Source organism: Vanellus vanellus (genome assembly GCF_965231255.1).
Source record: "Vanellus vanellus genome assembly, chromosome: 9".
Classification (NCBI taxonomy): Eukaryota; Metazoa; Chordata; class Aves; order Charadriiformes; family Charadriidae; genus Vanellus; species Vanellus vanellus.
In genome coordinates this window covers 11,923,915-11,937,999 of record NC_138914.1, presented here as the reverse complement: position 1 = coordinate 11,937,999, position 14,085 = coordinate 11,923,915, and the positions used below count along the sequence as shown (strand labels likewise).

The following is a 14,085-nucleotide window of genomic DNA, read 5'->3' as shown; positions in this document are numbered from 1 at the left end:
CCACATGCAGTTAAGGTGGTTGATTACAGTGTTGTGCGCTTATAGAGAAGCTCTTCTCAAAGGAAGAAATTACTAATTTATCTGCAAGTCGCCAGAAATAAATCTGGTTTAAGGGACTTTTGTCTTTATTCAGTCACCAGTTTTAGGTGTTTGCTGATTTCTGGTCATCTGCATTTACTTTGAAAATGCGTTCAACTGGATTATCTGCTTTTCATCTTGTTAACAAAAAATGGGCTAGTCAAAAAGTGACCATGGCTCTCAGTGCTGTCTGTACCGCTGAGCTTTGCATTTCTTGCCAGCAATTATGGATGAAGCAGCTATTTGTGAGTTTCCTGAATAAGTGTCACACCTGTGGTGTGAGAGCAAGTCTTTGATTGTCATGTTTTACCAAAAACATATCAAAACAACTTATCAACTTACATTCCTTAAAGCTGGATGGTCCAATGTATTGTTGGCCGGTGGCTTATTCTGTAAATCTGACTACTGTAACATTGCAATTGAGTGAACATCCACTGTGCACAGAGGATCCGACGTGCAGAGCCGGAGCATGCCATGCTGATGTGTTGGTGGTACCTGCATTTTGGAATCAGCCAGTGCCAAAATACAATATAACATAAGATGCAAGTAAGCCAGAAAAGTGAATTGCAGTAAAGAACATCTCTTGAACATAATTCAGCAGCATCAAGCGGGTAGAAGCTCCAAAAAGGGAAATAAGACTTTTTGGCTGATGTATGCTGCCTTTGGGCCTTCATGATTGCTCTGCACCACTGTCCTACTGACTCTGTCTGCACCCTCACAGAGTTTGTGCTGGGAAAAGTAGATCTGCAGGAAATGTGTGAATTTTCTAGGGATCCCAGAACCATCTTAAATGACCAAGAGTGCCACTGGGCCCTGGTGCCTGGGAAGCGCCACGGTGGCGTTTCCTACAAAGACGTCCCTGAGAAGGGGATGGGGTAAGGCAGTGCAGCAGGCTGAACTTTGAAACCTGCCACAATGGTGGAACATTTGCTGAAATCCTTACTAACCGTGTCAAATGCACTGGATTTTAAAGCTTCTCAGTGATTACATAGCTCAATTAGTAAATGTATCCGACTGTCTCGCTGTGTGCGGTGCGGGTTGCAGGTGTTTTCGTAGCTGGGTTTCCCACTTGAGGTACGTCGGACAAGCCGGTGTTTGTTGGGATGCGGCACACAAGCATTACACAAGCCTAGAGTAGCTTCCTTACAATGCGGAGAAAAATGTATTTGCATGATCTCCAGCCCAGGTGCAAGGCTGCAAAACTTGCTGGTCACAAACCACAGAGGCCAGGCTGGAGCCAGGAGGGCACTCGGTGATGGTTTGATCGGGGGTGGGGGTGGGGGGAAAGGGTCAAAACGAGCCCTGTAATGGGAAGCAAGGCTGAACCTTTGCTTGGGAGCCGAGGCTCCATAATTGCCGCGCTGTGTGATGTTGCCATGGCTGCCCAGGCTGTCCCTGCGTGGTTTCCTGGTGTGTGAGAGCGGGGCCGAGGCTGCTGGCGAGCGGAGAGCTGCTGTACGTGTTTGGGGAGCTCAGGCGTGCGCTGGCAAGCCGCGGTGACGGGAGGATCCCCGCCCGGGAGATTTGAGGCTTTGAGCTCAGTCTCTTCCCCTGTCTCTTCCCTCCATCAGATCAGAGGGCGAGCTGTGATTTTTGCAGGACTTTTAAAACCCCATTTTACTTCTTTCTCTCTATCATAAGGTCCTTCATTCTGCCTGAAGCCATGGCCACGCCAGGAGCGAGGGGGCAACATGAAATGGAGGGTCCCAGGGGGCACAGAGGGAGGCCTGAGGGGGGGGATTTGCTGGGCCTGGATGAGCTCCGGCGTGTTTTGATCCGAGATTCTTTGGCTGCATTGCCATCTGCATAGCCTGTGAATAGTTTTCTCTGGCACAGACCTTGTTCCTCAGTGTTGCATCATCTCTGGGAGAAAGGCCAGGTCCGGAGCCCCAGCACAAAGGCTTTCTGAGGCTGATGAAGCTTGTTCTGTGTGCGGAGTGTCTCTCTCCTTCCTGTCGTCCTTTTCCACGGCATTCCTGGAGCAGCCTCCATCCGAGAGCCCCTTCGTCAACAGCTGCTTTATCTCCGCCGCTTCCTGCACACCTGGCTGATGCAACGTCTGCCTTGGAAGCCGCTGGTGGAGTCTCCTCTGGAGCTGGGTTGTTTGCCCTGGCTGGGAGTGGCCAGGCAGGCAGCCGTCATCACGTGGGGGCCTTAAATAGATGTATAAAGGACGTACAGCCAGACCTGCCAGGCAGAGAGTATTTAGTGGGATTACGGAGAAATCTTTTTTTTTTTTTCCCAATTCTAGGACTGGAGGTTGCAATCCCACTCCTGGCAACTTGTTTGTGGTTAGCCTGCCACTGGTTGGGACGCTGCTCCATGCCAGTAAATTCTGCTGATTCCCCTTATATATTCAGTGACTTCCCGTGACTCTGGACTGTCCGGATTCTCATGGGAACTGTAATTCTCTGGGTTTGGATTTGATCCTAGTTATAGCCCTTTATTGCTCTGTTTCCATCTGACCTTGCATGTGATACAGGCTTTTCTCTGAAATCCCTTCAAAACACAATTTCAAGGTCTCAAGGTGGTGGGGATTTTGGGGGGATGGGGTGTTGTGTGACAGCTTTTTTAATTTAGGGTTTGTCTACTTAGGAAAGTTTAATCGTTACACAGGTACAACCATTCATGTGAATACTGTTACATTCACAAGCAACAAAATCTAGAACAAAGAAACGCCCTGGTGTGCTAGGATTAAACCAGTGTCATTTACATTATTTAAATTAATCTTGAGTCTTATTTTAACCGTAGCCATTTTCTGGTGTAGGGAAGCCTCTGAAATTGAATCTGGAAACGTAGGATTTATATGGACAAGGTGTGGCAGACTGACAGTGGTGCTTTCCAGTATTGCTGTTCCTAGTTGTCTGCTCTTCCCTGTAGCAGAAATTTATTGCCCCTACAGCAGCATCTAAAAGGGAATATGTATTTTACCTGCTTCTGCTTTCAGTCCAGTCTTCTTGGCATCAGCTGCACTTGATGAGACATGGCAACGTTTCCTTCCTGCCAGCTGTTTTGGCGAAGGCTTAGAGGGTTCAGTCGCAGCAGTAACATCAGCTGCCACAGCTGGATTCACTGGAGTTTAGTTGTCAAGCCCTTAATCTCAAAATACTGATTCTGAACCTTTTTATTTGCAATTTTTTTTTTTTTGTGACATACAGACATTTGTCTGTTCTCCTTCACCCCGTGGGAAAAGAGTGACTGTCTCAGAGTATAGAACCAGCACAGCAATTGGGATGTGTTCCCCTCACTGCAGAATAGTTTTCCCCTGTGACTGTCCCAAATCAGAAGTTTGTAGAACTGAAAGAGGCATGTTTTTCTTCTTTCCTGTTTCATTTACTTTAGTAATTTTTCTATCATTGTTTCTGTGGGATCTCATGTTTAATTCTTCTTTCTTTTGTATTGCTGTATATCTTTCAGGAAATAATAGAAAACAGTATTTGCAAAAATAAGCATTCAGGGGGTCACCTTCCTTTCATTTTTGAAAATAACATTTTAAGTGCATCGGTGTTTGAAGAATTTGTCATCTTCACCAAGGACTTGTTATGTTGTGAGATAAAGGCAATGTAAAACAAGATTTTTGGCATAGAAGGGGGCCAGCAATTACTCTTTCTGAGTCTATGGGCTTTTTCTGAATTTCTCCACTATTACCATTATTCTTTGAGTTTTATTTTGATGATTAACATTTTTAAGGTTTTAGCATTTTTTATAGGTTGCTAGATTATCAAAGTATTGTCTTGTGAAGTTTTCTTGAAGATTTCCTCTGTTTATGGCCCTTCAAGTTGTGAAGACCTTGATATGAAGTTCTTGGTTGGGATAGTCCTTTTCCCTTTACATTGAGGTTGTTATTCCTTTAAAACATCATCTCTGTCGCTGTCCTGCTCAGCAGACTGTGTGTGCAGACCATGCAAATGCATCTAGGTCCCCTCTCATCAGTGTGGGGTGCAGGCAAAGTTTCCTGGTGTCTGCCTGCCACCTCTCCATAAACGTACCTCAGAATAATTTGGTCTACTGCAGATCACTGCTACTCTGTAATTTGCTTCCCCTTTCTAATTTGGCATGTATTTGTTTATGGAATTATCCTCATGTATGACTCTTCAACCAATTTCAAATCAATATAAATTAAACTTTCCAGTAATGTTTCGTGATGCAAATTAGACCTTTTAAGAAAGTCCAAACAAACCCTTGTCTGATGTCTCCACCTCCAGAGTCTATTGGACTGTAAAGAATGGTTGATTTGTCCAGCAGAAGGTATTTCTGGAAGCAAAGTCTTATCTGCCCTTCCTTTATCTCTTATTACATTTTTTCTTGTATTTGTTATCATAATACCTGAAATCCTTAGTGATTCCAAAAGAAAAACACAGGAGATTTTTCTTTTTTTTTTCTTTTTTTTTTTTTTTCTGCAAAACAAATTGGTTTTGAATAACTTCTTGACTGCTGAAGCAGCAGCAGAGTTTTGAGGTTCTTCTTTTTGCTTTCCTGAGTAATGTCTGCAGTCTTGGGTCAGTTGCTGAGAATATTTGACTGTGCATTTCATAATTTCTCTGCTTGATGGTTTAATTTCTTTCAGCTGCTCACTGTCATCATTTGTAGTCCTTTAGGGTGTAGTTTGCAGAGGAATTTAACGAAAATTGATGTTTTCTTCATCAGAAAAAGTGATGGAATCCCATGGATGGACATGATGAAAATTGCCTTAAAATAGCTTAAACCTAGTTCAAGTAAATTTAATCAAAAGATTTTTAGTTTCCAGCTGTTTACCAAGTTTTATCAAAATCAATTAACCTTGCTTGAACCTCAGTTTTAAAGGCGGTTCATGTAGCCTTCACTGAACTGCTTTGTCACGCTGACTTCAGCTAAGTAGGTGTATTCATAGATGTGTTGAGGTAGTTTCTAGTGCTTCCATAAGATACTTTAAAAATAATGGGAGTCGTTAATATGATTTCTTATCTTGTATGCAACAACTAGACTGATGCATAGACCCACAAATACCAAAAGCTGTTTGAAATCACCCGTGTGCTGAAACCAGCAGTCTCGCCTTCCCCTGATCCTTGACTCCATCTCGTGCAACATGATGAGCAGGATCAGGCCTCGCTGGGTTGCTGCTTTTTGACACGCTTAATTTTTAAAAGTTGTTGTTCTTGTTCTAAGAGCTTGTCGGTGCTTTGTCATGGTTCTCCAGTTCCCAGAGAGCAACATGAACTCTGAACCAAATGTACAAGTGTTTCTTTTTGCATATAGTTACTTCTGTATAAAACAGGAGAGAGTTTTAGGAAAGCTCTGACAGATAAATCTTTAACCATTGCATTATATTTGTCAATAATTTGGTTATCACGGTATGTGTATGTAGCTGGTAATGAATACTTGGTTGCCTGTTATTTTGATCCTTTCTGTTATAGACTAGGACTGAGTTCTCCCAGACCCGGTAGGATGGATGGATCGTACCTTGCTTTGTCAGTCAGCTAGCAGATGATCTATGGTACTAATGATAATACTAAATACTCGTATCAATTTCATTTTTTAAAACCGGCACAGTTGTTTCCTTGCTGCTTAGTGAAACCAGCTTGTTTTCAAAGCAGACCTAAGCATTTATATTGGTAGATCGTGGCACAATTCAAATACTTTTAGGAGTCTGTGTGTTTTAGAATAAGTTGGAACTAAATGACTTAAGGATTAGTCTGCTATGCCCCTGCCTCTGTGTAGGTGTCCTCGTGGAATAGTGCCTCTGAAATGCTGGGAATGCGATGCATTTTTGAGCTAGCCTTTTTAAACACAAAAACCCTTGATCCGGTTCTGTTTGCACTAAAGGTGCTTGCCCTTCTGTGAGGATCTGCCCTTGACATGAGGTTTATGGGTGTGCTGGAAAGAGTGGGCAATGCTTGCTTGGACTTCGGTGGACTGCACATGTATTTTGGGTGGCACTAGCTGATGAGACAGGACATTTTCAGTATGGTAATTGAAGCACTTCATGTTTACATTAGATGTCCCATAGATATTTGGCTATTCTGAAATTTACAGGGGAAAAGGTGAATGAATAGGATCCATAAGCCTGCTAACACTTTTTATACTGCTCCACTTGCAGAGAGGTTTGCTACTGATGCAAATGGCAATGTAAGTATGAACTGGTCAGAATTTGCTGGCTCTGTCCCAGACGAGGTTGATGGAGAGGATGCCAAGGAAGGCTGCATGGCAGAGCTGCTATTTCCAGTTTGACACCAGCTCTGGCCTATGGCAGCGTGAGATACAGGAGAAAAGCGTGCTTTGAATTTTATGACTGGTAATGGCTTGGGAGCATAAAGATATGCAGCTCATTATATATGGAGCTTGTCCTATATAGATGAACTGCAGGCCCGTTGCCAAATAGAAAGAGGAGGAAGGTGTGTATCATTTGGATGCTAGCAATCCTGGGTTGTCAAAAGTCTTGGGTCTGCATCCAGTTTTGGGAATTCAATAACTGCAGGTGTAAGGAGGGATAAAGGAAGCGCTTGTTTGTGCTTTGTTATCTGTGAACAAGAGATACGTGAGAAGTAGCTATTGTCAGTGCAGGCAGAGGGGATTTCCTTGTCCTCCCTCCCCTGGCACATGTTGAAATTGTATATAGTCAGAAGAGGCTTTTCTCAGTTTGTCCACGATGTGCTTTGTACCAGTGGTTACCTTCTTATTGTTCTCAGCAATGCATGAGACAATGGATGCACAACGTTAAAATATTTCAAGTCCTCTTTGGACACACTCACCGACCTGCACTGATATTGCGGAGAAACAGGCTGAATCTCTCTGTCCTCCCCCTGCTTGGTAACTGCTTTCACCTTCAGCCTGTGACCATGGGAGGATGCAGGGAGAGTGCTCTCCCCCACCTGGGATTGTCTAACACCACCCAAGCAGCACTGAGTGGTGGTGGAGCCAGGGCATCTGAATTTAGGTAACAAGTGCAGTTTGTGAGGCTGTGCCCAGGGTTTTCATCTGTGAGTGAATTTTTCTTGGCTCTTACAAATACTTTTGTAGAGTCTGTCACTATGTGTTGCACACCACGGGTGCCCAGAGGTGTCTGTGAGGCTAGGGCACTAGTGAAAATGGGAACAACTGCATCTTGAAGGAGGAAGCTCTAGCGAGCTGTTAGACTGACCATGCTTGGTTGTCCCTGTTAATACTGACTTTGAACACCACGAGTAATGAAAAAAGTTTCCAGCAGTAAATTTTCTGGATCTGCTTTATTTGTAACATGAACGGCAGTGGTTTTGAAAGTGAGCCAATGCAGCGCTGCGGCTGTTGCATCCTAAGCAGAGTTTTGAAAATTAAATTCACTGTTAAAGCAGGTGTTGCCTAACCTTCGCTTGGCCAGCTTAGATTTATTACAGTCCTTTCCATCAATACAGGATGTTACCTGAAATAATTGAATAGCATATATTTACATTTTAGCTAAGGCAACCACTTATGGTTTTGTCAGAAAGTGGGTGAGTCCCTTGGTGTGCTGAGTGAGAATTGGGGATCCCGGTGCTGGGGTGGCTGTGCGGGTGGATGCTCGTCTGGGCTGTTTTGATGATATTGGGGAAGACCAGGTGTCTTTATACTGGTATGACTGGTTAAGGAGGCAGGTGTGTAGATGCCAAACATGGGGAAAAAAATATATCTTTAAATCCTGCATTTTCAAAAGCAGTTAAATATTATTTACCTGTTGGGCCATGAAAATTTCTGTTTCCATTTGATTTCAAGAAGAATTGTATCACAAGGAAGATAGATTTGTGCTGTGGTCCAAAGCTCATCAAATTTTCATTAAGACTTTGAATTTTAGGAAAACTTCTTCCAGTGGCACTGGAGAGAACTTGGTGTGACTTTTCTCTGATACAGCTGTGTATTTTGGGGGGGAGGGGGGGGAGTAGGAAGGAGCTTGGGGATTGTATATACAGGAAATTAGCCAGTTCAATGGGTAAATGTTTTGATCTCATCCCCAGTATTTTCTGTGCCAGCTGTTTTGGGTGTTACCAGGCCAAGTTTCATGAAGGACCAGACTGTAATCTAGCCTGAAGGTAATGTGGTCTTGGACAGCACTTGAGATTCATCTCAGCAATTCATTTCGAATGTTACATTGTCAGAGTTGAAAGTACACATAAAACAGCAGCAACAAATAGCAAAATCTGAGCATGGTTGATGGTTGGGCAAGTACTGCTGCGTCAACACAAAAGCGACTGAACTGGAATTTGCCTTGTCTAACCTTTCTGTTTGGTATTTCATGTTTCTCCAGTAATCTCTTTCCCAAAAGTGGGAGTAACTGTTGTACTGCAACAGTCTGGTATTTGTACAGAGTTGATGGAAAGAGGGTTTCCTATGTGAAGTGGCTGAAAACTTGTCCCAGTTACCCCAGGACTGGCTGGATATCCTGTGATTTTCAAGTCCAGAAGCTGCACCTGAAGTTCTCCAGTTCTGCTGAGTCACAAGCAGGCAGGAGGCTGGAATTTGTCCTTATGAAATGTCAGGCTGCTGCCAGCTGGGTATGGTCATGGCAAAAGCAAGCGATTGAAGGCGGGGGGAAATCTAAGCAAGTATTTAAAAATATTAGGGGGGGGGGGAAGGTTTCTGTGTCCCTTAAAAGGGGGAAGGGTGCTTCAGACACTGAGAAACCTGTCCCATTTCTTTTAACTTTTTGCCAGAGCTTTATGTGGCTCGGTTAAAGCAGGGATGGATGTCTGGAGCTTTTAGCTGTATTTTAGCAGCATTTTGTCTCGTCTGGTGTCAGTGTTACAAGCATGAGAAAGGATAAATGAGACACTTCCTAAAGGTCCTTTTATCTTTCTTTTTATTTTCCCCAAAAATATACTCAAGGACACCTGGGCTGTCTTGGGTTTGAGCTGTGTGTGAGCTGAGTCCTGCCCGCTTTCCTTTTCATCTCCCACCTCCCCGCGAGACTGTTGCTTTGGGGCATAACAGGGAATTGCCACAGACCACTTGAAATCTTTACGTGCTACTTCTGTAATTTGCTGCATGCCGGTCATACTATCAGAAAGATTTCTCTTAGGGATGTATACAGAAGGAGGAAATTAGTTCCTTGTGCTAAGAGAAGTGGCCTGCCTTTTAAGACAGAAAAAGGCAATATCGTATGTGGCATTTAAAATTTTTGGCTCTCTCACTCTTCCTTCGTTTGCTCTTGTAGTGAGTGTGTGTTTTTGTGTTTCTGGGGGGGTTATGTGTCAAACAATGGCTGGACTATAGTGTCTAAAGTCAGTTCCCTGTGAGAAATTCACTACCCGCAGGAAAACTTGGCTCGCGGCCTCTCTGTAGCCCAGGAGGGTTTGCTGGCAGAGCCCCCGAGATGCCGGGGAGCATGTGACGGCCGGCTGCGAGCACAGGCTGCCTCATCTGTGCTGCCGGAGCCGGGGGAACACTATGGAAAGTTATTCAAGGCTGCCCTTAAAGTTTAACATCCAGAGAGGGCGGCTAAACCGTTGCTGTTTTCCTTTGGTTTTGTAGCTGCCTTTGCTGTGCTGAAATGCAGCCTTGCTCTGTACCATGGGGGGTTTCTCTAGAGCTGCGTAGAATAATAGGTCCTTTATGAACCTCTGTGTTATTGAGGTTATTTACATAACGAGGAGCTGATCCCGTTTTACCTCCGTCCGCCATCCGACCCTCAGAAGTTCGAGTTTATTGGCGATTTTGCTGGCTGCCTTAGCAAAATGCTGCAGTCAGCAGGGAAGGAGGAGCCTGGGCACGGGCTTCCCTGCCGGCCCCGGCACGGCCGGCGGCTGCGCCCCGCCATGCCGCCGTGACTCACCCCGGCTCCCCGCTCCGAGCCAATGGCCCCGCCGTCTTCCTCATCACAGCGGCCTATGCGCGAGCTCCCAGACGTCTGACGTGGCTCTGTCGCGGGGAGGTGTCAGCTGGGATTTCGGAAAGTCGGGGCCCGCTGCGTCAGGGCTTGCCAGACTGAGTAATCTGTGCAGAATCCAGGACAGGCCTCGCTTGCCGAGGGGAGGCCATCGGTGGTATGGGCATAGCCACTCTGCTGGTCACGCTCTCCTGTGCCGTGGGCCCAGTGCATGCAAATACAAGCAGATCTCAAGGGTGAGGTCTCAGCATAGTTTACCTCGGCTCTGTCTCGTTGTCCTCCCAGAAGGGGCTTTGCCTGCAACTTGGTTGGGGAAGGAGTTAGGAAATGCTGATGGAGGGCTGTGGGTGATAGGTGACAGCTGCTGCTTATATGCAGAAGGAGCTAATAGATTGCTTATCTGATAATTAGTTCTAAGTTTAGTTGGGGGAGGGGGGAACTGTCATTATCGGCTTTATGGCAGAGCAGCTTGTTGCATGACAATCCAAGACTAAAAAAAAAAACCAAACACCACCCCCCCCCCCAAACTACTACCAGCTACCTCTTCCCTGGCCCCACATATGAAAATGAAATAAAAATGATGCAGCGTGTCACTGATGGAAATCTATTTCTGCTTTTATTTTGCTGTGAAAGCCTTCTTTAGGAGGTATACAGGGAGACCTCATCCTGTAACGGAGATGCAATGCTTTTTTCTACCCTGGTAGGTTTCCCCATGTCCGTGACGTGTTGGCCGAGGCTCTGCGGCTCCTCTCCGCCCTCGGAGCGGCCAGTCGCTGCCCTCTGGACTCCGTGATCCCCGACGGGCGTCATGAGCATTGCAATCCCTCTGGGAGTCACCACACCAGATACGTCCTACTCCGACATGGCTGCAGGATCGGAGTGAGTGTTACCCCATGGAGGAGGAGAAGGAGGAGGGGAGGGTGTCAGAGGGCTGCCCTGGCGTGGGGCTGCCAGTGCTTTCTTCACTCAGGAGAAAGGGGGTGCTGCTCCACTGGCTGTGTGAGAGATGAATACAGAGACAGACTCTGAGTGTTTAACAAATGCAGTGTTATGGAAATTGGTAAGTTTGACACAGGAGACAGGGAAAAGGAGAATTCCACCAGTATGAGGCACTTAACCATGGGGTTTATATGAGCTTGGCTAGTAAGTATACACTGCAGTCCAGGCAATCGTGTATTTGCTGTACCCATGCTTGACGTTGGCAGGGTACAAGCCAGCTCCTTTTCCAAAAGCTGTGTTATATGAGGGGTCAGTGTGCTGAGCCTCCCTCTCAGTAGAGCTTACTAGCTCAGTCTCAGTACCGATCTTACATGACTGATTTCTGGCCCCTTTGGAGCTTGGCCAGAGATGTGAGACAGCACCAGCCTATGTAGACACCTTCATTTTGTTTGTGCCCCTGAGCAGGTTCCAAGAAGCACACCTCAGTGGGCAGTCTTTCAGGATCCCCACCACAAAAGCCTGTGCAGGGCTCTCGCCACAGTCCTGTCTCTGAGGCCGTTTCTTTTAAAGGACTTTACGATTCTGCTTCTGCAGGAGTCAGGAACATTTCAAATCCAGAAAATATTGCATTGTGATCTTTTCTCAAAACCCTTGTTAGAATGATGTCAGCTCAGATGAGTACTATGTGTTTGTCAGGGGTGAGAGGGAGGGCTCAAGTTATTTCTGTGTGCTTCTACCTCCTGCTTTCCTGCATCCTTCTTTTACAAAGGGCATTTTGGAGACAGATTTCCCCCATGTATTTTTTAAAGGTACCTACTGTGCAAATACCTGCATGTCAGACTGATCAGTGTAGAACAGATATTGCTTCAGCCTCTATTAATTTTGAGCTGTAAGAGCCGTGACTGCTAGGGTATGAATCATTGGTTTTCCCTTCCATCTTGCCCTGATTTGACTATGCACAGAGTTTGACTACACAGTTGCACTCTCTGCAAGACTGCTAATGCTCTGTCTGTCTTGGCGCTGGCTCCATTCTAGGCATTCTTCTTCATGATGCTTCATTCTGTCCTAAAGCCCATATTTTTACATGTTGTTTTTAAACAGGGAGTCAGAATCTAGTAAGTCACTCATCTGCAGTGGATATATGATCCTTCACTTTCCAAGGTTTAACGTTTAGTATTGCTTGTCACCATGCTTCTCCCACACCAGCTCTTTAAAGACTCAGCATGCAGGAATTTTAAACTGTTTATGACAGGAGAAAGAGTGCTAAATAGTTTACTCATGTACTAGGCACTTTGCTTTCAGAGCTGAGCATGGTAGAGAGGAGAGCCAGATATATCTATGCATGTCCCTTGTAACATTTAAATATCAAAAAGACTGTCTGTAAACCTTCTGCAAAGCATTTTCTTTTTCCCTGGTTGTAAGAAATTTGTAGGTCCAACTTGAGGCTAGGCTGGAGTGCTTTGAAAACAGGCTTTTGAAGATTTCTGAATTCGTTTCTCTGTCTTCTAAAAATTGGGAATGCCAGGACTTTATTCTTCAGGCTTTGGATTGATGCACTGTTACTTACTGCTGAAGTGTCCTTCATGAGTCTGTTCAAAGTTAAGGCTATCCTTCACTTCTCCTTTGAAACTCAACTAGTTTGATGCATGAAGTCTGGTGTACCTGAGCTTCTTGTCTCCTATAAGCGATTGATTTTGAAGATGTACATCATGAAGGCAGTGGGAAGCTAAAAGGAAAACTAGCTGGCCCTCTTCTCAGGCTGAGCTTTCACATCTTCCCTTGGCCTCTGATACAGAGGGGAGGTGAAAATGCTGAAGGGTGTTCGTGTTCATTTGAGGGTGACATGGAGTAGCTTTGCTGTGTTTATCTGACTGCATAATGGAAGTTGTTGAAGCTTCTTGGCGGGCTGCTGCTGAGGAAGCTTAGGCCCCAGCGTTGTTGCCCCTGGACACCGTTGCACCAACAATCTTGAAGTTTTATTGCTAATGTTTGTGGCAGCATTGCTGGTATTCCAGGCTGACTGTAGTTAGGAATGTGGGTGACTTGGACAGAGGACAGATCTGCTGCTTAGGCTCTTTTCCTTCTAATAATGTTTCTGAAAATATGGTTAAACCTGCATGGATTTAGCTCTGTACCAATCTGGAAGTCCTAAAGGACTGTTGCAAAGATACAGCAAATCTGAATTATGTGGGAAGCTCTACACAGTGTCTTTTATTAAGTATATCCTCTGAGAGGTATCATTACCTATATCTCCTGCTTTTGACAATTTAGCTGGTTGTAGTTACATTGAAAACAAACTGAATTTATCATGTCATGCGCCTAAATCCTGAGCTACAGAAGTGAAGTTTGCATAGTTTAAGGTCTTCTACTTCCTGCAGTTCTTTGTATAATAAGTTATTGCTCTTTTATGTTGCAAAGAGAGATCCACCTTACTCCAGAATAAGCCAGAAGCTCAGAAGGTTGGTGCCTTGGAAAGTATATCAGGTTTAGTGCCAGGGTGGGGCAAACTTCAGTGCAGCAGAGATTTACAGAGCTAATAGGAAGTCCAAAGGCCATAGGGGTTAGTGTTCTTGGGCGGTGCCTAAACACTGCCCCACGCGCGACCACTGGCCATTGGGGTTTGAGTACTGCCTGATTCACACTGACAATATAGGACGCACTGAGAATCCTTCAAGATCCCACCAGAGCAGTAGAGGTCCAAGGTAATGTCTTCCTTTCCTGTATTTTTCTTTTCTGCTTGTTCAGCTCCCTGCCAAAATTTTGAAGAAGATTTCAGCTGCAGACACAATTCAGTAATATTCTGCTGTATTCTGATACAGGCCCTGCTTCTAATCTGCACGGAGGTTAGCTGACTTGTATCTCCTGCTTGTAACAGACAGTGTGTTTCCTTGCTGGTATTCTGTCTGTAGCCTCATTATCTAATATTCCCTGCATTGAACTGCAGCTGTCCCTTCTCTGAGTAGGGTTTCTGCAGCTTTCTGCTAAGGGATATACCTTTCATTTTTAGCTGATTTTTTTCACCACCATGTGGTAGAAAAGTGCATTGTACCTCAGCAGCAAATTTCCTGGTCAGCACATTGCATACCATGTTGCTGCGTGGAAGGTGCAGGGTGAATCTGATTTGTCTGTGGCCGCTGTCAGACCAGGTCTTGAATTTTGTTGCCTCTTTGTAACAGGAATCTCCAACTCCTGGTCGTTGCTGTCAGGATAGCTGCAGGTTTCACGCAGACTTTATCACAGGATGTTGGACTTGGCTA

At 45.1% G+C, this 14,085-nt stretch overlaps 1 protein-coding gene across 1 annotated transcript in view; it reads left to right on the top strand.

Annotated features, from left to right (window-relative positions):
• SETD5 (SET domain containing 5) overlaps window positions 1–14,085 on the top strand; it is a 68,398-nt gene that overhangs the window by 15,896 nt on the left and 38,417 nt on the right. The window contains exon 2 of the mRNA XM_082487775.1: window positions 10,594–10,768. Coding sequence (XP_082343901.1) covers window positions 10,698–10,768 — 71 coding nt within the window. The 5' untranslated portion in view covers window positions 10,594–10,697. The remainder of the gene's footprint in view (window positions 1–10,593; window positions 10,769–14,085) is intronic.